This window comes from Periplaneta americana, chromosome 2 (genome assembly GCF_040183065.1).
Source record: "Periplaneta americana isolate PAMFEO1 chromosome 2, P.americana_PAMFEO1_priV1, whole genome shotgun sequence".
In the NCBI taxonomy this organism is placed as follows: Eukaryota; Metazoa; Arthropoda; class Insecta; order Blattodea; family Blattidae; genus Periplaneta; species Periplaneta americana.
In genome coordinates, this window is record NC_091118.1 from 43,493,598 (window position 1) to 43,515,715 (window position 22,118).

The 22,118-nt window shown below is 34.0% G+C and overlaps 1 protein-coding gene across 3 annotated transcripts in view; it reads right to left on the bottom strand.

Moving 5' to 3' along the window:
• The window catches only part of LOC138692995 (guanylate kinase-like), a 60,944-nt gene that overhangs the window by 27,522 nt on the left and 11,304 nt on the right, over positions 1–22,118 (bottom strand). The window contains exons 3-5 of one of the 3 annotated variants that reach the window (XM_069816500.1): positions 21,514–21,737; positions 14,423–14,474; positions 14,221–14,316 (exon numbers count right to left, since the gene is read on the bottom strand). In XM_069816500.1, the coding sequence (XP_069672601.1) occupies positions 14,461–14,474; positions 21,514–21,737 (238 nt within the window). In that variant the 3' untranslated portion in view covers positions 14,221–14,316; positions 14,423–14,460. Of the gene's footprint in view, positions 1–7,451; positions 14,317–14,422; positions 14,475–21,513; positions 21,738–22,118 lie in introns of those variants that run through there. The other 2 variants (XM_069816492.1, XM_069816481.1) reach the window with 2 other exon arrangements.

Consider the following 22,118-nt stretch of genomic DNA (forward strand, 5'->3'; position numbering starts at 1 on the left):
TTTTTTCCGGCAATTGGTGAAATGAATTTGCGGGAATGTGCTTTGTGAAAGGCTGGAAGATGACGGTGAATTGATGTTAATTTGTGTGTTGTTTTTTTCGACTGAGTTTAATATTGTCTAATCTCGCGCTAGTTGTCTTTTGATTGCATATCCGAGAATAATCGATATTTGCACTTTCATATTGCTACAATGGTTTTTTCTGATTGGTGGAACACCTGAACTTTAATGAACAGGTGTACTTTAATGAGGTCCATTAAAGGGCTGCTACCAGGTGTATAATTACTACATTTCGGTATGGTCGAGCATAAAAATTTTAATTCACTGCTGTGAATACGGTCATTGTTTAAGTTGCTAAGGATGGTGAAAGGAAGACCAGCTTAGATACCAATTACAGATAGGTAAATAAATTAATTAATTCATTTAAAAAGAAAGAATAAAAACAAAGACAAATAAGAAGAAGGAAACAAATAGATATACAAAAATAAAGAAACAGGCAAACATGAAAGACAAACACAGAATACCGATTGATATGCATACCAAAATATGTCATCTCTAATCATAAGAGAACAGTAACTGAAAAATAAATGAATGATATACGTCTATGTGCAGAAAATCTCGAGCCACATTTAATAGAGAATGTACTAAGATAGACCATGTGGAAAACCACTAAGCTCAAAGTTCATCTTACACATCTGTTAATGAATAAATGAAGTAGGAATACTCTTCTTACTCCTCTTTCTTGTTCTCCTAAAGAAGGGAGAACCAACCTACAAAACACTGAGATCTTATTCCTCAGCAATGAAAAAAGTCAAAATTATATATAAAGCAATTATGAAAAAGAAAGCCAAAAATGAGGAAAGAGCAAAGAACAAATGAAGAAAGGAAGAAGAGACGTAATAAAAAGTGAAAGAAAGAATTATAGCGAAAGAAAAGAAGAAAGGAAGATAGAAGGAAAAATTAAGAAAAAATTAAAGATAGTATGGAAGAGAGAAAGGAAAAGGGGGAGGGGGGAAGAAGTATCAAAGAAAAAAGATAAAATACAGGATCAAGAAAATTGTTTTTTGGACTAAATACTACGCAAATTAAAATGGAAAACATTTCACAAATGTGCTATAATAATGAAAATTTGAAATAATGTATTAACACAAAGTATGTAATTTAAAGTCATTCATACATCTTGATTACACAACTTTTAACATATATCACTTCGGAATATGTATTATATGTTTTTCTCGTGTTAAATTCTATCGTATCTGGTATGTTTTGGTCTGAAGAAGGTCAATAACAGACCGAAACATTTAACCAGGTATGATAGAATTTAACGCGAGAAAAACATATAATACATATTTCGAAGTTTTAAAGTTATTACTGACACAAACATTAAAATTAAGTTGTTTACTAAACCTGATTTTATGGTCACTGGTTGTGAACACAAATATAACTTTGTTAAGAACATAGAATCAATTTCAAAATTATTGGTTTCATTTTGAAGGAATTGAAGGCTGGTTTATAACTAAAACATGCTGTGTATGTATGCCATACTCAGTATAACTAAGTATTCATGGCACAATAACACAATTGAAAAATCCACTATAACACAGTAACACATTTTATAGGTTATATCAAAATGGAGATGGCCCACTTACTCTAAGCCACTTCTTATGGTACACACAGTCAATTCTCAATAATGTAGAGCATTTGTGAGTAAATAACAATAGGAAATGCAAACTGACGATCACACTACACACCTGTACTTACATTAATCCTTAGAACAATTGAAGACTGGCCATAAAAAGGCTGTAAGTGCCAAAGAGACAAACCATAGAAAGTAGAGCTTTCTTGTGTGATTAACTGATTAGTAATATAATACCATACGTTTTGCACATCTATAGGAGAAGCTAGGGCCTAAATAAAATTACACTGGGACTTACTATTTTTCTTAGTGGATTGAGCTACATCCATACTACTCTTTTTTTTTAGAAAACTTTTGAACGATTATGACACAACCTTTTTAGATCCAGTCTTCAATTGCTAGTAATTCTGGTTTTCTGTCGATAGACTGGCTGTACTATTAAGAGTGATGAGCGAAATTTCTATTTTCTACATTTTTCAAGTTACACCCTTGATTTTTTGTACACATAATCACGATGTGACAGATGATGATGTGGATGAAGTTTCATTTCTGTGAGTCAATTAGTTTCCGAGTTATTAACAAAAATATTATGAAAAATTTGCATATTTCAAAATGAAATGTGTCACTTTATTTTTTAGTAAAATGTTTGAATTTTTTTTTCAAGACCACGGCATATTTAGAAAAACATCATGCATCAGATTTTCTTTATCTTTACTACAAAATGGGGAAAAATATTTTAATAACCACTGAATATCTAAAATTAGAAATTTTCCATTGCTACTATAAATATTTCATTTTTTATTTCAAAAAGTATTAATTTAATCATAAAACCCATATGCTATTTTGTTAACCACAATGTATAGAACATGCAGCAAAAATTTCATGTTCATATCATCAAAATCGTAAGAGACTTTACTCTTCGAACCTGACGAAATGTACTGAAAACACAAAAAGTGCAAGAAAACAGCTTGTAAAATTTGCATGGAATTGAAGTTTAAGGATGAAGCCATTTTTATATTGTGTAATTTTTATGCTTTCGAGTGACACAGGGCATTGAAACTTGCTCAACATAAATAAAAGATTTTTTATCAATTTTTTACAAGAAAACGAAAATACAATTTTTGACTGAAAATGACCAAAATTTCACCTGTCAACTTACTTACTTACAAATGGCTTTTAAGTAAACTGCAGGTTCATTGCCGCCCTCACATAAGCTCGCCATCAGTCCCTATCCTGTGCAAGATTAATCCAGTCTCTATCATCATATCCCACCTCCCTCATTCCTTTGCTGTGGTCGTGCCAGAGAATCAGTCTCATTCCAAGGCTTATTGTATGGATTCGTAACAAGCTGTTTTTTTACGGTGATGGGTTGTTAGCCCTTCGCCCAATCCTCAAGCTGGAGGACCACCCCTTATCGGCTGCCCACGACTGCTGATTCAATATATTCGTAGCTACCCTCCATATCTGGAGGCAGTCTCCTCTATCCGTAACCTGAGGAAGCGCCATGCCATGGTGATATCCCTCTTAAATGGCCAATTAGAACCTAACAGCTACCAATATAATAAACTGTTGCCTTAATGTATAGCAGTTTGTAATAATAGACTGAAATACTGCTGAATCCTGATGAACATAAACTATCAAGCAAGGAAAGATATGGAAGAAAGTTGTAAGGAAGGTATTGAAAAGAATGTGTCTGAAGAGAATGACGAAAACAAAGAAAAAACTGTTCAACTAGCAGGCTTTGAGAAACAAATGCCGAAGATGTAAACACTACACAGGAAGTACCTTTGGTATTCGCAACTCCATTTTTGGTGTATAATTCAACTTTCAATTATTTTCAGAAAATCCTTAATTTGGTTACTGTATCCATTAACTCATGACTTCCTTTTTGCTTATGTAACGAGATCTTTGAGTTAGATATATGTATGTATATGTATGTATAGCCATACAGTCCCAGCATTCAATTAACCCTTAGGAGCCGTGTGTCCATTATAGTGGGCAGCTAGTATTATGGTCATGACATGATATAATATGTTATAAATTGTATGTTATATATAAAATACGTTGATATTCTTTAATTATATATAACATTAAGGACATTGCACTTGATTAAAACAATAACTTCTTTTTTGTATTTTGTTTCTTAAAAAAGGAGCAAAATAATTTCAACTGCAGTCAACTGAAACCCCGTCAGCTTTCATACATAACATTACACAGATTGTTTTACATGGGCCCTCCCCATCCTTTACCACAGTCTCAATTGCCTGCAGTGGCTGAGACGCGAACCTGCGATCTAAGGCACGATATGCTGGCTGGACATATCTATTGTCCCTTAAACCGCTTGGCTAACACACCCAACACGAATTTATCCGATTATGCAGGTATACGAACCCCTGGTTAGGAGTCAGACATTTGTGTCTTGTCAAATATGACATTTCCCTTTGAAGATATGAGCTTCATTTAGGCCTTCTCAGATGCTGCTCCAATCACAAGGAGCTGTAACATGTGTTTACCAATGATGTATTAATATTTTTAATTAACGTATCAATATGAACTTCACGTATATAACATTATTGCCATATCTCACGTTGATTGATGAAGACAAAAAGGTTAATTTCAATTTTAATTAAGTAATTTTATAACTTAAGATTTATTCACTGTGGATGGTGGTGATAGAAATCAATGTACTGATGTCGATATAAAAATAATTATAACTAGTGATAATCTTTGCAACGAAAATGTGACAACACTGCTTGACAATAATTATTGATGCGTGCAAAAAAGATATATCCAGCCTCTAGGGTATTAATTCAACAATTTTGTAACTATGTGCATATACAAGGTGGTATTGATAAGTTTCTAGCATGGAAAAAGTTGCTATAGCTAAAAAAAATATTTATTCATTATAATCATCTTTCATTTTCACTATTTCATAACATGTTATCCTCGAACCCATCAATAGCACAGGAAATTTGTTATGCTTTTCCTAGAGCTTCTCAGTGATCAGACCAATATTTGGATTATCCACTTACATATTGTTGATATAGATGACTTCTAACGACAGAATATACAAAAATATAGCACAACTTACATGGATCAGGTACAGATCTATTGTTAGGCAATTGTTCACCCTGGGCCTTCATGCTCGAAAATTTACAGGCTGTGAAACAAATGCTGTAGAAAATTTTCCATCATAAACTGTTTAAAACGAATTCCATTGTACTTTGAGAGGAGGAAAATATGCTATATTTAATTTCATTTCAATATTTTACATAACAAATCTTGGGGCAAGGAAATTACGCAAGGGGGTTTATGTGATAAAATACAGTCATTTCTCTGTCTTTATGCCAAAAAACTGATGTGAGGACCTTTCCTTCATATTATTGAACGCGAAATTTCTTTGGGTGGGGAGAACCAGACTGTTCCACTGTTCTGTTTCTTGATCATAATGAGGGATACATATTTTGTCCGAAGTTACAATATGATCCTACACGTTAGAAGAATCCTCTTCAAAACAGCAGCAAAGCAACTTGAAAAATGTCACTCTCGTCAGTCATTTCTGATCAATCAGTGTTCAAGTGTTTAGGATTCCATTTAGCAGATAATTTCCTGTTACACAAATCATGATGTATGATGTGAAAGACATGTTCATAGGAAAAGTTTGAGGTCTCTGATATAGATTTGAGTTTAATTCGTCATTCCTTCAAAATTATGTCATATGCATGGAATTGATATTTTCTGAAATGTTCACAGAAACAGGTCTTCCATCACAGTGTTCATCGTCTATGTCCAGATCGCCCTGAGTGGTGCAGTTGGTATAGTGCTGGCCTTCTATGCCCGAGGTTGCGGGTTCGATCTCGGCCTAGGGTGATGGCATTTAAGTGTGCCATGTCACTAGATTTAGTGGCATGTAAAAGAACTCTTGCAGGACAAAATTCTGACATACCGGCAATGCTGATATAACCTTGGCAGTTGCAAGCGTCGTTAAATAAACCTTTTTTTTTTCTTTTGTCTCCATTCTTTCTTTTTTAAATTCCGCAACCCAATTTTTATGGTGGTGTACAAAGGATAATGAACCTGCAATATATCTACCATACCTGAATAAATATTGTTGTTGGACAACCCTTTCAAAAATAGGTACTTTGTCACAAATTGATACTCAATTGTACCCAAATTGAATTCATCTGACATACAGTAATTACTTTAAAAATTCAAAATATAGAATTGGCTAAAGTTTTCATCACCAAACATGGATTTATCAAATAAGATAGGCCTACTCTTTTCTATGGCAACTGCTTTCGCTTTTCTTTATAACGAAGGGCCAAGGCTAGCTATATATCAACACTCCTTAGCACATACGTATACATGTGTGTGTGTGTGTGTGTATGTGTGATGTGTGTGTGTGTACATATGAGCTATTCCATCTCAAATCGACCGAAATATAGAGAAATTTCTAAATACAATACAACTTTTTTTGTACGTAGAGAACTGTGATACAATGCTTTGTGCAAAGTTTGAGGCATCAGAACTTCATAGTGTTTAAATTAAAAATATTTAAATTTATCGTATTTTTATAAAATTAGCAATTTTAAACTGTTGTAGGTCCGAAACCCTTTTACCCAATGATCAAAATCATGGTTTATTTTGATGCTGAGAAATTAAAGTTTATATTGATATATAAACAGATTTTCTTACTTTTTATGGAAATGGAGAAATTTAGATTTTTCCTCATTAAGACGCCTTTAAAAATATATAGTTAGATTCTGCATTGAAAGTACAAATAAACACATATTTTTTACTGATGGTATGATGATAAGAAAGTATTGAAAATATAAAATAAAGAAAATAAATAGTATGCTGACTGTGAGACGGTAGCTAGCCGAGACAAGCAAGGCCAGGAGACAAACACATGATGTTTCGTCTAGTAGCGCATAGCTGGGCTAGCTTTATCACAAGTTTTCATAAACACAGGAGTAAAATGACGCCCAACGCTCGCTTATCATTATCTCTTGGCCAATGCGTGCGGTACTGCGCCGTTCAAGTCTAGGCGTGTGAAAATAATTTATTTAATACCCTCGAAACTTATTGCTGTACCACTAAGCAAACAATGCCAAATTCCTCTTAATAATGCAAGGTTTTTCTCAATTTTTTTTTTTTTACATTTTTATAAATGAGCAAAAAGCCTAAAAGTAAGTAAAATCATATTATCTGTCTCTCTGTACACAATAAAAATAAGGATTACTTCTTATCATAACCTACCAAATGTCCGCTTCAACATGAGCTCTTGTTTAATGTTCTACAGTAAATGGTTCCAGAGTTCTGAGCACTGAAAGAGGCTTGTTTTTCTAAAATACGCTAAATTTGTCACTCAACAATACGAAAACCGTTTGACTTTCGATAGTATATTTTTGCAAATGCACTCTCCTCAGCACCTTCAATAAATAGGGAAAAAATGAGAGTATATAAAAAATGCGAGGTTTTTTACTGATCGATTTCATATGGAATAGCCCATATGAATGTACAAAATTTCACAAGTTTTCATTAATGAAATCCAGGGGTTGGAGAGACAGAACTCTCAAAATTTACAGCATAAGATACAGTCCTTTCATACGGATTTGTGTTATGGCTACACATACATGGTCAAACATGATCTAGGACTTGTATTTCACGTGAAGGATGAAAAATGGATTATATGATATAGCCTAATGTTAACATTCTCAATGAACTCAACTAGAATCTCAGTCAAAAATAATTTAAAATTGTACAGCTAAAGAAAAAAAAAGAAAGAAAGGAAGGACGAAAGAAAGAAAGACGTAACTAAACATTGTTGCATATTTTAATTTCCATATCATACTGTTATAAAATGTTAAATAAAACATTTCAATCATTTTTGTGAAATAAATCACTCATATATTATATAAAATGCGAGACAAACACTGTTGACATTAATAAATAAAAAAATGATTTCTCAAACGTATCACACACCTATTTCTCCATTCTTAAATAATCTCGTTAAAATATTAAGTGCGGAAAACACAACAAAACAATACATCACGAAATTCAATACTTAATTACGGTTTGTAAATAACAATAACTTAAATCAATAAATTATCTCTGGCATCATTTACTACACGGATCAAAAAACAAGTTTTATTTATAGCCATATGAAAATTAATGCTGGGTAATGTATCATTGGACATTTCGAATTTAAAGCAAATAGTTTTGACACATTAACATTACCCAAGGAAGACTTATATTAATTATAGGAATAAAATCGATCATAAAATAATAGTTTTAAATAATAATAATAATGCTTCTACATTTCGCAATTGTGGTTATCTATTTATAAAATAACTACTTTAAACTATTAACTTCATATAGTGTAGGTTAGTAATAAATAGATATTATCCTACAATTATTGTAACAATCAACTGCCTACATTTAACCTCACTTTTAACAGATCTAAACTAACAGTAACTAAATCATAAATTATTAGCACTAATTAAGAAGTTAAATTTAATATCCATATTATAAGATCAGAAGATACATTAATAAATAAAAGTTGCAGAACAGATAACACATACTTTCTCATTATACATTTACGCAGGGTGTAATAAGGAGTCATAATAAAGTAGCTTATCTCTATTATGTTGCTGGTGTGAATGCAAAAGTTTTCGAATTCAACCTGCGACATTTGTATCTCTTAAACAGCCAATTTAAATTATTCGACACAAGTTAATACAAGCCCTTTTTAAACATTAAAACTTTGTCTGCAAAAATTTTCGATCTGAAGATTTTGTTTTTGTGTTTAATATTTATTACTTTAAACTGAATTTAGAAAAATATGGCCTGTATGTTGTTTTATCCAATAAAATTACTTTGGAAGACAAGGGAATGAAAAGTCTGTAAGTGGATTTTAATTAAATAATCTTGTACAAGAATCCCATGAAATGAAAAAAATATAATTATCACAAACATTGGTTTACAAACCCAATAAAAAATGGAATCTCAATAAATCGGGAAAATAATGTAATGATCAAATGTTGATGATTATAATGTGATGTGGAATCTGAAAAATAAATAATTTCCAGAAATATTATATCAATAAAATATGAAATTTTCACGAATTATTCCTTAAATAACACGATTTTTCCACATAAAATGGAGAACATTTTTATGAAGATAATATTTTCGTTACAACTTAAAATAAAATATAACGTAATTACAATACACATGCTACACTAAATAAAAACTCAAGCTCACTCCTCTTTTTTTTTTTTTTTTTTTTGTCAATTTGTTAGTTATTAGTGTTATTAATTTATTACTAATAAAAGAGTTAAAAGGCATTAACAGTGACTTGACAAGATGAAATATTGAAGCCCAATTAAAATTTTCAAATTGACCAAAGTTTATCTAAGGACAATGAGTCTTGATTTTATGGAAAATTATCATGGAATGCAAAATTGTTTGGATGATTACCACAAAAATAAAATCTTCATAAACTGTTAGCTTCATATAAAGATCATTTTTAATATTATGTGGGATCCTATCCAGCGAGTTCAATTAAAGCAAGGAAAGTTGTGTAGAATACAAATTTTCTTACTGAAACTGGAGTTAAAAGATATGAAACACAAATTGTAATGATCTATAATAATTGCAATGTTGCTTTAATTTTAAAATAACTGTCGAAAAAAGGAGAGAGAAAAAAAAAGTAACTAAATTGTAATTAAAAAGACAAAACGTCCTTTGTTGCTATCAAGCTAACAAATTAGACATTCAAAATACAATATCATTTATATTGTACTGTTTCTAATTACAGTACTAAGTACATTACTGCAATGAAATTACTGTACAGTACGTTGTTAGATTTAGCTTTCATAAGTTTTTCCAATCAGATTTTTATGACACGCACCCTTCTAGTTGTGAGCTCAGTTCACACATATTATTTGTCATTTCAATCTTTCGAACACCATCATCGAAGTGGAAGAAAAAAAAAAAGGCACAAATAAATCACAAACGGGATAATCCAGCCATGAATAGTCGAGAGTTTGCTGTACAATAGCAATAAACAAAAGAATCATCATGTGCACAAAGCAAGGAAAACACACTGAATCCTAACAAGACATGTGGCTTGTATATTGTTTTCAGGGCACATTCAATGCACATATCTCGCATAAATTTTTCAAGTAAATATTTGTGCCCAGATACAAGGAATGAATCCCAAGTACCTGTGACTTCTGTCGATATAATTAGTACATATGCTGAGACTTGTGTTTCAGCAACAAATCCCTCAGTGTGAAACATAGCATTACAATGCAATCAGAAAGCAAGAGCAAACTGAAATAAGGCTAACTAGCTGATTACGAATGCCTGCAAAATATGCACAATTCTTATGCTATAACATCACATCCACTTTCAGATACTTCACAAAGAGAAATATTAATAGTATATTATGAACAAGTTTATAATATTATAGTTTATTACACGAGTAAATGTTATGAAATGAAGGTAGTGAGTTTTATAGCTTTTATAAATGTAATAATTGTATAACATTATAAACGTGGTTTTATAGGCTATTTTTTTAACGACAGCATTATAAAATAATTAAGAAAGAAATAACATCAGATTTGTAACGATGGGAAGTTTGATTTCACGGTCTATGAAGAGGTTACTATGACAACAATGATGATACAGCATTGGCAAATCATTTCGTAACGTTAACTTTATGATACAATTAGTTATGCCATCATAATAGAAGTCATGATGTTTTGGTTGTCATGGTAATATTTTTACGACACTAATCATATTATACAAGAGTTTGACTAATGGTAAAGACCATTTATAATGCTGGTCTACAAAAAAATATACTGTAATATTTTCTGTAATAAAGAAATATTTTGATCATAAAATCCATTTAAGAAGGGAGTGGTGAAACAGTGAATTATTCCTTTTAGAAATAAATGACACTACTAAAAAAAATATGGCACAAGAACACCAAACATCAATCATAGCTGGTATAAATTAAACGTAAAGAAAAAGTATTCTGTGGCAATTTTGCCAATACATTGAGGATTCCTACAGATTTTTATAAGAACTTCCAACAACTGGAGATAAGTTTTCTGTTTTTATTCATGGAAATAACTGTGAAATATAGATAAACTGAAAATGCAGACAAATCTAAAAATGACAGAACTATGCTCAAGAATTCAAACATTGAGAAAAGACTAATAAACCATGAGTGTCAAGGACTTCTGAATTGGAAATGTAATGGAATGTCTTTTGTTTTTCTAGCCAAACATTTAGATGCATCTTCTGATCAAATAATATGGCTTTGTGGAAACTAACATTTACGGCAATACACTCAATTCAAAACAGTATAAAAAATGTCTACGTAACATCTAATTCACAAATGCTCTTATATGGCAGTAAATAGATTATAATAACTGGAGTTTTTTTTATTACACAATACATTGAAATATCGGTAATTTTTGGAAAAAAAAAAAAAGCTTATATTGCAATTATTGTTAAATATCAACTCATAGCTGTTAGCATTTCTTAGAGTAGTATATAAGTATAAAAATTTAAATCAGTACAAAATGGCACAGATGACATTTAACCCTTTCTACACTACATGAAAGATCAAAATAAATTTTTATTTCGAGTTTATGGGAAAATGTCACATTTTCCAATTAAATAACAAGAACTGGGTATGAAAAATCGTAACAAATGAAAATTAATTAACTCAGCATCATTCTATATTTATGAATACAACATTAACAGTATTGGCACTTTCACAGTTGATTTACAGTTGTTATTTTTTATAAAATTCTAGGCTTTCACAGTGATCATGTTGAGAAGAAGAATTTTAGGTTTTCAACTGTGGGCTGAAAATATTCTGAATGATTCATCACAAGAATCTTATTGTCCAAGATCTGAAGGATTACTGTTGGATGTAATATGCATGATTAGTTCAAACAACTGGATCATTTCCAAGATGCTTCATGGTAGTTGTAACTAAATTTTGAGGAATTTGGACAAAAAAATCAATTTCTAGTTTCTATTAAAAGAAGTCTAATTCTTCCTCTATCAGAAAATGTTATCAACTTACCGTTTTAAATGATGAAACAGTACAATCAAAATTTGTTTCTTTATTTTGTGTAATGGATATTGTTCTCCTGAATTCATAATCACAAAATATAGCTCAACACACAACTTACTGGCAGAAAAATTATTTTAATAGGATTTTAAAGATTATCTTTTAGCAGCCTAATTCACCAGAACATTTGATCGGAAGAACAAAGCTTTTATCAACGCAAAATTTTTGAAGAGAACTTTTTGCTATTTACAATGACTTGACGAATCATTACGAGAACTTGAGGACCGTTTTTGCAAAACTTGCTAACTGAAAAAAACTAAATTTTACAGGACAGACAAAACACTATAGTAAGAAAGTTTTGCTGTAACTCTCACCTATAGCAGAAAGCAAGTTTTGAAAAAACGATCACACTTTAACACACTACAATGAAGAGAAATAACCCAATTTTACTAAGACGCTTTGAACATCATGTAGAGGCCTGCCTTATGTTAACAGATCCATCAAAATCTCAATTATGCAAATTTTGCAGTTAGCAAGTTTTGCAAAAATGGTCCTCAATTGTAAATCATTATTGGGCAAGGCAAGGAGGCTATAATAGGAGCAAGGGGTTCAATCCAATCTTTTTCCTGTTAATCGCTTTTAACTAAAAGCAACCTCCACTGAAAGCGCTAACATAATTTCTTACCAACATTCCGCCATTGAATTTAAACTCCTGGAAATGGAGAATTAACATGCATACTTGGTTTAAGTTGTTAGTCCTGAAAATTCATTTTAAGAAAGACATTTTGAATTTTAGTTACAGAATTCTTATTTCTGTCTGTTACAGTGCAATGGCTGCACGTATCCTGATTATGGAAATAGAAGTAGTCACCCCAGAAAATGTTTCTTCAAAATACCAGGATATAGTGAAAGATGAGTTTTCATTTACAATATATATCAATGTTATTACATAAAACTAATTTTAATATACTGGTAGATTTTTCTAGCCATGTGCATCATTATAAATCATATGTTACTGGAAACAGCAAACAGTTAATTGCAGTAAAGATCTTTGTATGTTTATGTACAAAATAAAGTATTGTTACTAAACAAATCTAATTCATTCTAACACAACAGATTTGGTAGGTCATGTCTAAATCATTTCAAATTTCACAGCCCATTTCCTACCTCTACTTTCTGGAATATCACGTTATGAAAATGCTGATGTATTGACTCTAGGATTTTTTTTTTAAATGAGAGAGAAAAAAAAGTAAAAATTGTAATAGGGATGGTTAGATTTCAAATACAGATGTACTTAAATATGAATGTAACAGGGAAGTGCAGAGAAGTATTTTGAAATTTCTGCTATAGGTTGCAGCTGCCAAATTACTCTTAAAGAAAAGACCACTCATATAAATTGAGGGAAAGAAGACAGAGGACGGACACTGGAAAGTTTTCTTTTCTCAATCATACTATCAGGGACTGGAATGCTTTACCTGCAGACTTACTAAAGACTTTACCAATAACCGAAAATGTATTTAAAAATAGGCTTCAAGGACTTTACTAATAGACGGTAGTATATTATACACACTATTTAAAGGGTGTAATTGATGTTTTGTTATTTCAAGTGTTGTATCAGTGAAATGTGTTTGTGTCACTGAAGTTTTACAGTTTATAGTGGCAGTGCAAAGTATTTGAACAGTGAAATGTTTTTGAAGTGTTAGTGAAATCAGGATAGTATCAGTGAAATGTGTCGCAGTACCAGTGCAGTGAGTGAGTTGACTGTGAAATAAGTGTATTGCTAAAAATACTTGTGCAGTTATGAACATATCATACGCGTGGGCTTTAGTTCGAACTTAGGGTTAAGATACAAATTAGATTTACTTTAAATGTTATTTTAAGTGATCGTGCTTCATTTAATTTAGGATGCTCCTTGTTACCATTACCATTATCATTATTATTACTACTACTACTACTACTACTACTATTATTATTAGTATTATTAACTGTATTTTTTATTAGTTGTGTTTATTATTAATTGTGATTATTGAGTGTAATTAATTACCACTGCCACCAGGTATACACCCATTTGCAATGTGAATAAATACATACATAAATTTTTTGTGGAGGAAAGTTGTTTGAAATTCCTGCCATTTTTGTGCATGTGGTGCTTCGCTCGTGGCTGTGAGAAGCTTCTTGACAGATTACACTTAATCCGGCTTATGAGTCCCTCTCTCCTACTATAGCCCTCTTGGGACAAGGATTCTCTTAGTTATCAATTTAATGCATGTATACCACAGTTCGAACAAAAACTCGATTTATTAATGAAACGTGGTAAACTGTTGTCAGTAGCGTAAAAAGAGTTAACAACACAAAATATGCACAACTTAGCCTTTGTGCATCCCACCTCTGCCAAACCAGGTTATAGCCTGATACAAGAAAGATCCTACAGCATGGTAAACAGAAGATCTGGCCCATGATGGACAGGGAGACTCACCATCAACCTTATCATTCCCAAACTCTCTCAAAACGAATTCACGTAGGTTGGCATAGGCTTTGTCCACTGAATGGTTCACCACCACGATGTCGAAGTTTCCAGGTGTTTTCCCTGTATTATTAAAAAGTACATGTTATCTAAATATTTAGCACGAGAAAGCCACTCATTCATTCACATACAACTGCTGACTGTCACACACCATGCAGCTCTACCTCACCGTGATGAAAGCTCAGCTTCTGCTGATGAAAGTCATGCTCAGCCATCAAGCACTGAAACATACATCAGCAAGCATACCAACAACCAAAAATGAAAAGTACAGCAATAATGTACAGTGACCTGCGAGCTGGAAGAATAGTTTTTTTTTTTAATACTTGAGCTACATTAGGCATTGCAGTCCAAAAGAGCAGAAGCTCGTGCTCGGGCGCAGTTCAGATCAGTTATACAAAATATATCACAAAATTAAGAGAGTTCATTGAGCACAATAACATTAATAAATGGTAAAATAATACAGCATGTAATAATAGGGTCTACGAGGCCTGTCTAAAAAGTATCCGACCTTAAATTTTCCCGCGCAAAGTAGTGATTCTAAGACGGCGCCACTGTGCACGGTGGAAGGAGGAACCGTAATGCGCATGCTTGAATTTTTTCACCGCATTCGCTTGTGCCAGTCACTGGCTGGTGGTCGCCAAGTAAGGTGCTGTTCTAAGTGTTTGTCGGATTTAGTTTTCTCGCAAGATGACTGAACGAATTGAGCAAAGATACTGCATCAAATTTTGTCAAAAGCTTGGTGATTCTCAAAGTCAAACAATTCGTAAGATTCAGCAGGTGTTTGGGGAAGATGCGATGGGTGTAACACAAATTAAGGAGTGGTTCAACCAATTCAAAGATGACCGCACATCAGCAGAGAGTCAGCAGCGTTGTGGCAGGCCCCAAACTGCTCGGAGTGCAGCTGTTGTTGAGAGGGTGCGAAATTTGGTGATGGCAGATCATCGTTTGACCGTGCGGGAGATTGCCGAAGAGGTTGGAGTGAGTAAAGATTCTGCACATGTAATTTTGCGTGATGATTTGAACATGAACCGAGTGGCTGCGAAATTCGTGCCCAAGTTGTTGTTCCTGGAACAAAAAGACCTCCGTCGTGACGTTGCACAGGACCTTCTGGACACCGCCAACACTGATCCTGGGTTTCTGAACACCATGATAACTGGAGATGAGTCATGGGTGTAAGGGTACGACCCAGAAACAAGAAGCATCCCGAGTCTCCAAGGCCGAAGAAAGCGCGGCAGGTGCGAAGCAAAATCAAGGTGATGCTGACTGTTTTCCTTGATGTCTGTGGAATTGTGCATCACGAATACGCACCGGAAGGACAAACGGTGACAAAGGAGTACTATCACGATGTTCTCTGGCGACTCCGTGATGCAGTTCAGTGCAAAAGCCCAGACATGTGGACGGCAAACAACTGGCCCTTGCATCACGACAACGCCCCCGCACATTCATCCCAATTGATCCACACTTTCTTGGCCAAACATGGAATTACAACCGTTCGCCAACCTCCCTACTCTCCAGACCTGGCTCCTTGCGACTTTTGGTTGTTTCCAAAATTGAAGACACCACTGAAAGGATCCCGTTTTGAGAGTAGAGAAGAGATAATGCGGAACGCGACGAAGGAGCTGAACACCATTCCAAAAGAAGACTTCCAGAGGTGTTTCCGGCAGTGGAAGGATCAGTGGGCTAAGTGTGTGCAAGCACAAGGGGCCTACTTTGAAGGGGATTAGGGTCCCAACCCCGTCAGGTATTTGAAATATTTTTTCTGGCTAAAGGTCAGATACTTTTTAGACAGGCCTCTTATATACAAATAGAAAATACAAAAGTACATAAATATTAGAGTATCAATTTTTAACACAATTAGCTTAAACAATTAAATAATTAATCTGATTTGTTTCTTAAATCTATGTGTGTTAAGTATACTTAATTCAGGGTAAGCTCTAATTAATTCATTATATATTTTGGGTCCAAAATTTCTGCTGTGTTTTAATCCAGCAGTTGTGTGGCATTTGGGAATATTTAGAAAGAAACTGTAATTTTGTCTGGTATGGTATTCGTGAGGATCAAATTGAAATTTATTGTGGTTTTTATGGAAGTAAGTCAGCAATGTTTGTTTATAAATTTGTTCTAGATTTGATACACCAAATTCCTGAAAAATTAATTTTGTTGGGTAATCAAAAGGTTTATATAGGCCTAGACAAATTTTGATAATTCTTTTTTGGAGCAAATTTAAAGGATGGAGAGTCGATTTTGCCATTCCTCCCCAACCTAAAATACCATACTGAATTATTGATTGAAACAGAGCTAAGTACACAGTACGCAGAACATAAACAGGTAAATAAGAGCGTAGAATGGAAAATTTGTGGATTGCTTTACGCAATCTGTTACACAGGAAGGAGATATGCTTGTCCCATTTTAAATGTTGGCCAATAATAATGCCTAAATATTTAACTTAGCATTACATGAGCAAGTAGGTAGGTTACAATCATGTATTGTTATACTTCTATTATTATTTATTTTTAGTTGCTCAAGGCCATGTGATGTTAATGAAAATTGTATTAATTTTGTTTTAGAAATGTTCAAAGAAAGTAAGTGAGCATCCAGCCATTCTTTAATAATGTTCATACCACTGTTAGAATTTTGATAAGTTTCATTCCAATTCGAACTGCTAAATATAAAAGTTTACTTGTGATGTATGTAAAGACAGAAAAAAAGAATCAAAAAGAAAAAAAGGAAAGAGAGAAATAAAATAAAAGAAGGCAGAAGGAAATGGAGATACAAATGAAAGGAGGAAATGAATAATGAAAGGAAAAAGAGGAAGTAAATAAGAGAGACATGTATAACGACAGGAAAAGAAGAAACAGCGAAAGAAAAAGAAGGGGTAAAGCAACAAATGAAAAGAAAAAGAGAAATTACAAAAGAAAAAATAAAAGGAAGGGAGAGAGATATGAAGAAAGAAAAGAAGAATTACAGAAAAAGAACGTAGAAAAAGAATTAAGGTAAACAAGAATATCGAAAGTAAGGAAAAAAAAAGACGAAAAAGGAAATAAAAAAAAAAGGAATTGAGGGAGGCATAAATAACGAAAGAAAGGAAAAAAATTACGAGAAAAGGAAGAAAAAAAAGGTACGAAAAGGAAACGGAAGAAGGAAATGAAGTTGAAGGGAAGGAATTAAAAAAAGACATGAATAACAGAAGAAAGGAAGAAAAATTACTAAATGTGCATTATCCGTAGGTCCTATAGGAATACAAAATTTCATTTTATCAAGAGGATCCATCTATTTTGCAGAAGTAAACAACTTTAAATTTTATATGTTCTAGAACCTAACAATGGATTGTCTGTGAATTCATCAACAAAAATACCTTTAAAAATTAAATCTTATGACAGCCATTGGAAAATGAGAGGTTATCTTATATTCGGATAAATCTTGGGGTGTTGGGAAACTCCTGGATGAAGCAGTGACACCGCCAACCCTAGCAACTGATTGCAGAGCTTAGTCTTTTTCCCAACAACAGCTTAAAAAGTCATAAACCCAAGTGAAACTACTGATATTAAATAGAAAAAGTATATACCATTTATTGGCATTGTTAAGCGGGATGAAGTTACAGGAGAATGGAGAAAGTTACACAACACAGAACTGCATGCATTGTATTCTTCACCTAATATAATTAGGAACATTAAATCCAGACGTTTGAGATGGGCAGGGCATGTAGCACATATGGGCGCATCCAGAAATGCATATAGAGTGTTAGTTGGGAGACCGGAAGGAAAAAGACCTTTGGGGAGGCCGAGACGTAGATGGGAGGATAATATTAAAATGTATTTGAGGGAGGTGGGGAGTGATGATAGAGACTGGATTAATCTTGCTCAGGATAGGGACCGATGGCGGGCTTATGTGAGGGCGGCAATGAACCTTCGGGTTCCTTAAAAGCCATTTGTAAGTAAGTTATCAGAAGAGGAGATGATACTAAGGGATATACTAGCAGAGCTAAATGACCGCTGTCAGCAATATGGGATGAAGATAAATGCAAACAAGACGAATACCATGGTTGTTGGAAGAAAAACAAAGAAGGTAAACGTGCTAATACTAAATGAGGCAGTAGAGCAAGTGGCCAGCTTCAAATACTTGCAGTGTAATATAAGCAGTAACATAAGTAAAACAGGAAGTCAAAATGAGGATAGCAATGGCGAAGAAAGCTTTTAACAGAAAAAGGAGCATTTTCTGCGGACCTCTGGAAAAAGAACTAAGGAAGAGTCTAGTGAAGTGCTTTGTGTGGAGTGTGGCATTGTATGGAGCAGAAACATGGACATTATAACGAAGAGAAGAGAAGCGACTAGAAGCATTTGAAAAGTGGATATGGAGAAGGGTGGGGCATGTGAAATGGACAATGTAAAATTCTCCAGAGGTAAAGTAGTCCCTCAATAGGATCTCTGGGTAAGGACTGCACTGAGAGATGCCAAGAATCGTACTAAAGTACTTATTTGGAACACCAAAGGTCACACCGTCCAGTCAATCAGAGCCAAATTTAATATTGAAAAGAACCATATAATGAGACAAAGAGGCAAATATAATACCAAAAGGATTTAAGTATGGTGTCAGTCCAATGCAGAAGCAAAATCCATTCTCTGTAATATAAAAAATCACCTAAAAAAAGAAGAAATTCCATGTCTCATTGGGTAGTACATTTAAAGACCGAGAATTAAATGTCTGTGGTGTAATAATCATAATGGAGATCTGGAACACATTCTTCTATACTGTCCATCCATAAACCACAAAAGAAGTAAATTAAAATCATCAGTACCAGTTGCAGAAGACACAGCCTTGCAGTATATATTGACTACCGTAAAATGGGGTGAATAGGATCAGTGGGGGGGGGGGGGGAAATAGGATCAAAACTTTATTCTTGGTTATAAAGTTTGTTATAAACTGCAATTGAGCAGGAAGACAGTCATTGCTTACTAGAACAATAATAGTAACCAATGACTGTGATCCCGCTCAAGTACAGTTTATAACAAACTTTATAACCAAGAATAAAGTTTTGATCCTATTCCCCCCCACTGATCCTATTCACCCCATTTTACGGTACACTCCAACTCTGGCTACTAGCAACAGGCGTCTATAATGAACACTGCTCAAAATACCCCTCATTTCTCGTGAAAAACAAACTGATTAGGAAGAGAAAAAGGAATTGACTGCATCACTGGTTGAGAAGAAACTGCCTACTAAAGGATGCACTAGAGGAATGGTGAACGGGAGAAGAGTTCGGGGAAAAAAAGATATCAGATGATAGAAGACATTAATAATATGAATTATATGCAGATACAAAGAGGAAGGCAGAAAATAGGAGATTGGAGAATGCTGGGTTTATAGTGAAAAATCTGCCATTTGGCAGAATTTTGCAGAATATTATGCCGTAATATGGGATGGAAAAGGAAGTAGAGGTGAACAGAGATGAATGTTCACTTTCCTTTATTTCTTTGCGTCAAAGAATAAATATAATAATAAGAGTGTTTATTTGTTCACTTCTGGCGAATAAAAACAGAAACACTCTTATTATTATTAGTCTTTGAGGCAAAGAAATAAAAAATAGTAAAAATTCTTCCCTATTCACTCCTGCATCCCTATTCACCCCATATTACGGTATGTGTACGCATATTCCATTTATGCACTTCTGGATTCATGATGCTTAAAATCTGTTTCAACTCAAGAACTAAAATAACTCAGAAGTGGTGGCACTAATAACCACCAAGTGACTGACTGAAGCAGCGTGCAACTAGGAATAAGATATGGCAACAGCACTTAGTTTTTCCAGAAAATTCTAAGCTTTAATTATGATTTTCCATGGTATTTCAATGGGGTGGAAGCAGGTCGTTTGTGAAAAAATTTCTCTTTGTAACTGCCTGTGCCAATATAGACCAACTGGACTTCGGCAGACATGACAAGCAGGAAGAATTTATGTACCCATTTCCATTTTCGTACTCCTACATTGGACAACAAGAAATGCGAGTATAGAATGAAGATCAAACATCACAGAAAACAATCCAAACAAAGCTATAACTGAAGAAAGACTGAAGCTGAACGGAAGAGACAGACTACGTCATTTCCTTTGCCACTATGCATACATCAACAAGTAGAAGGCATCCATTTTCTTACATTACTGAAGTTGGTGATTTTGGCATTATGAAACTAAAAACTCGGCATCGATTACCTGACATTCGTCTTACAGTGAAGATAACTTCGGAAAGAAAACTCAACCATGCATTCAGTCCATGTGGGATTCGAACCCATGCTACAGCACAGCTTCAGATAATATCAAGTCCTATACTCTATTTTTTTTCGTGGAGTGCAATTTCACAGAAAGGACTTTGCCGACAGACCTTCTACTGCCCCTACTAATTGGTTGTCATAAATAAATGTCTTTCTTACTGTGACGGAAATCTTGTCTTCTTCTGTCAGTAACCAATCACAACCCTTGTTCAGAAGAATTGACAGGCTCCCGTCAAATCCACGTGGAGGCAGAGTTGTCGCATCTTTTCCGAATTCCAAGAATCCCGTCAGTCTCATTTCGAGGGTCAGCAGGATTGTGGCAACTGTGCAATGTTGGGACGAGGGGACAGGATGGAATTGTCAGAGGTGTTTGTGTAGGAAGTCATAAATCTGTAAGTGGGTGTTCAAAGGCGCCACCGAACTGCACTCCTTGAAATAAAATAGAGTATAGCTATGTCAGTGCCGTTAATAGTGATCCAAGTCAATTTTCTGAATATGACACTGAAAAATTAAATGACATGCAATTGTGGAATCCTGGGAAACGAGAATGCGGATGCTTTAGCAAAGAAGGGCAGCACTGCTACTTACAGACCTGTTACTAAATCTACGTATTACTCTGTAAAAAGATTTATTAAATCTACATACTTAGACTTCAACAAACAAAATTTGATAACACAATCCCAAGGGAAAAAAATGGAACTCTCTGCATCAAAATCCACAGTTAATTCCCGATTTACCACGAAAATCGTCTGTAGCTGCATTTAGATTGGCAAAAGGCCATGATTGTTTGGCCAAACACCTGCATAGAATTGGAATATATCAGTCCCCTAACTGTCCATTGTGCAACTCAAACCAAGAAATGGATTCGGAACACCTCAAAATCTGTGCTTCAGTGGCTGGTCATGATAATATCTTTGAAAAATATTGGAGTGCAAGAGGTCAAATGACTTTATTGTCAAATGCCTGGCATTAGAAAACAACAACATAATTGCTACTCACCATATTCGATCTCTGCTTTGGCAGTGTTTAATCTTCTCTGAAGACTTTCTTCTGTCTCTGTGCCACGGTCCCGTAATCTGCGCTCCAGTTCATCCATGGATGGTGGCATGATGAAAACGTATCTTGGATTTAAATCTGTTTGCTTCACCTGTTTTACACCCTGCATTTCTATGTCCAGGACACACACCTTTCCTTCTCCCATTACTGCCTGCACAGATGCTTTACTGTAACGTAAGTCACAAGACATTACAAGAAAGAGGGGAAAAAAAGTGTGTGTAGTCTCTACAAGTTGTAAATGAATCGGAGATTGCACAAACAGCACATGTCATGAAAACTAAATTTTTTCAGTTGACACAAAAACGCTATTACTGGTGGTAGACCACATCATTGGTTATAGTACTGGCTTCTTCAGACAGAAGCATAACAGATGTGTCGTTTTATAGCAAATTTATTGGAATATAATGAATTGTTAATGAAATAAATCAATATATATTAGCTTGACATGTGCTGTTTTTGTAAGGAACGAAAATTGTAGTATAATAATTTCAGTTCAACTAAAGTTTATTTGTCAAATTAGGGATATAATATATGCATAGGCCTACTGT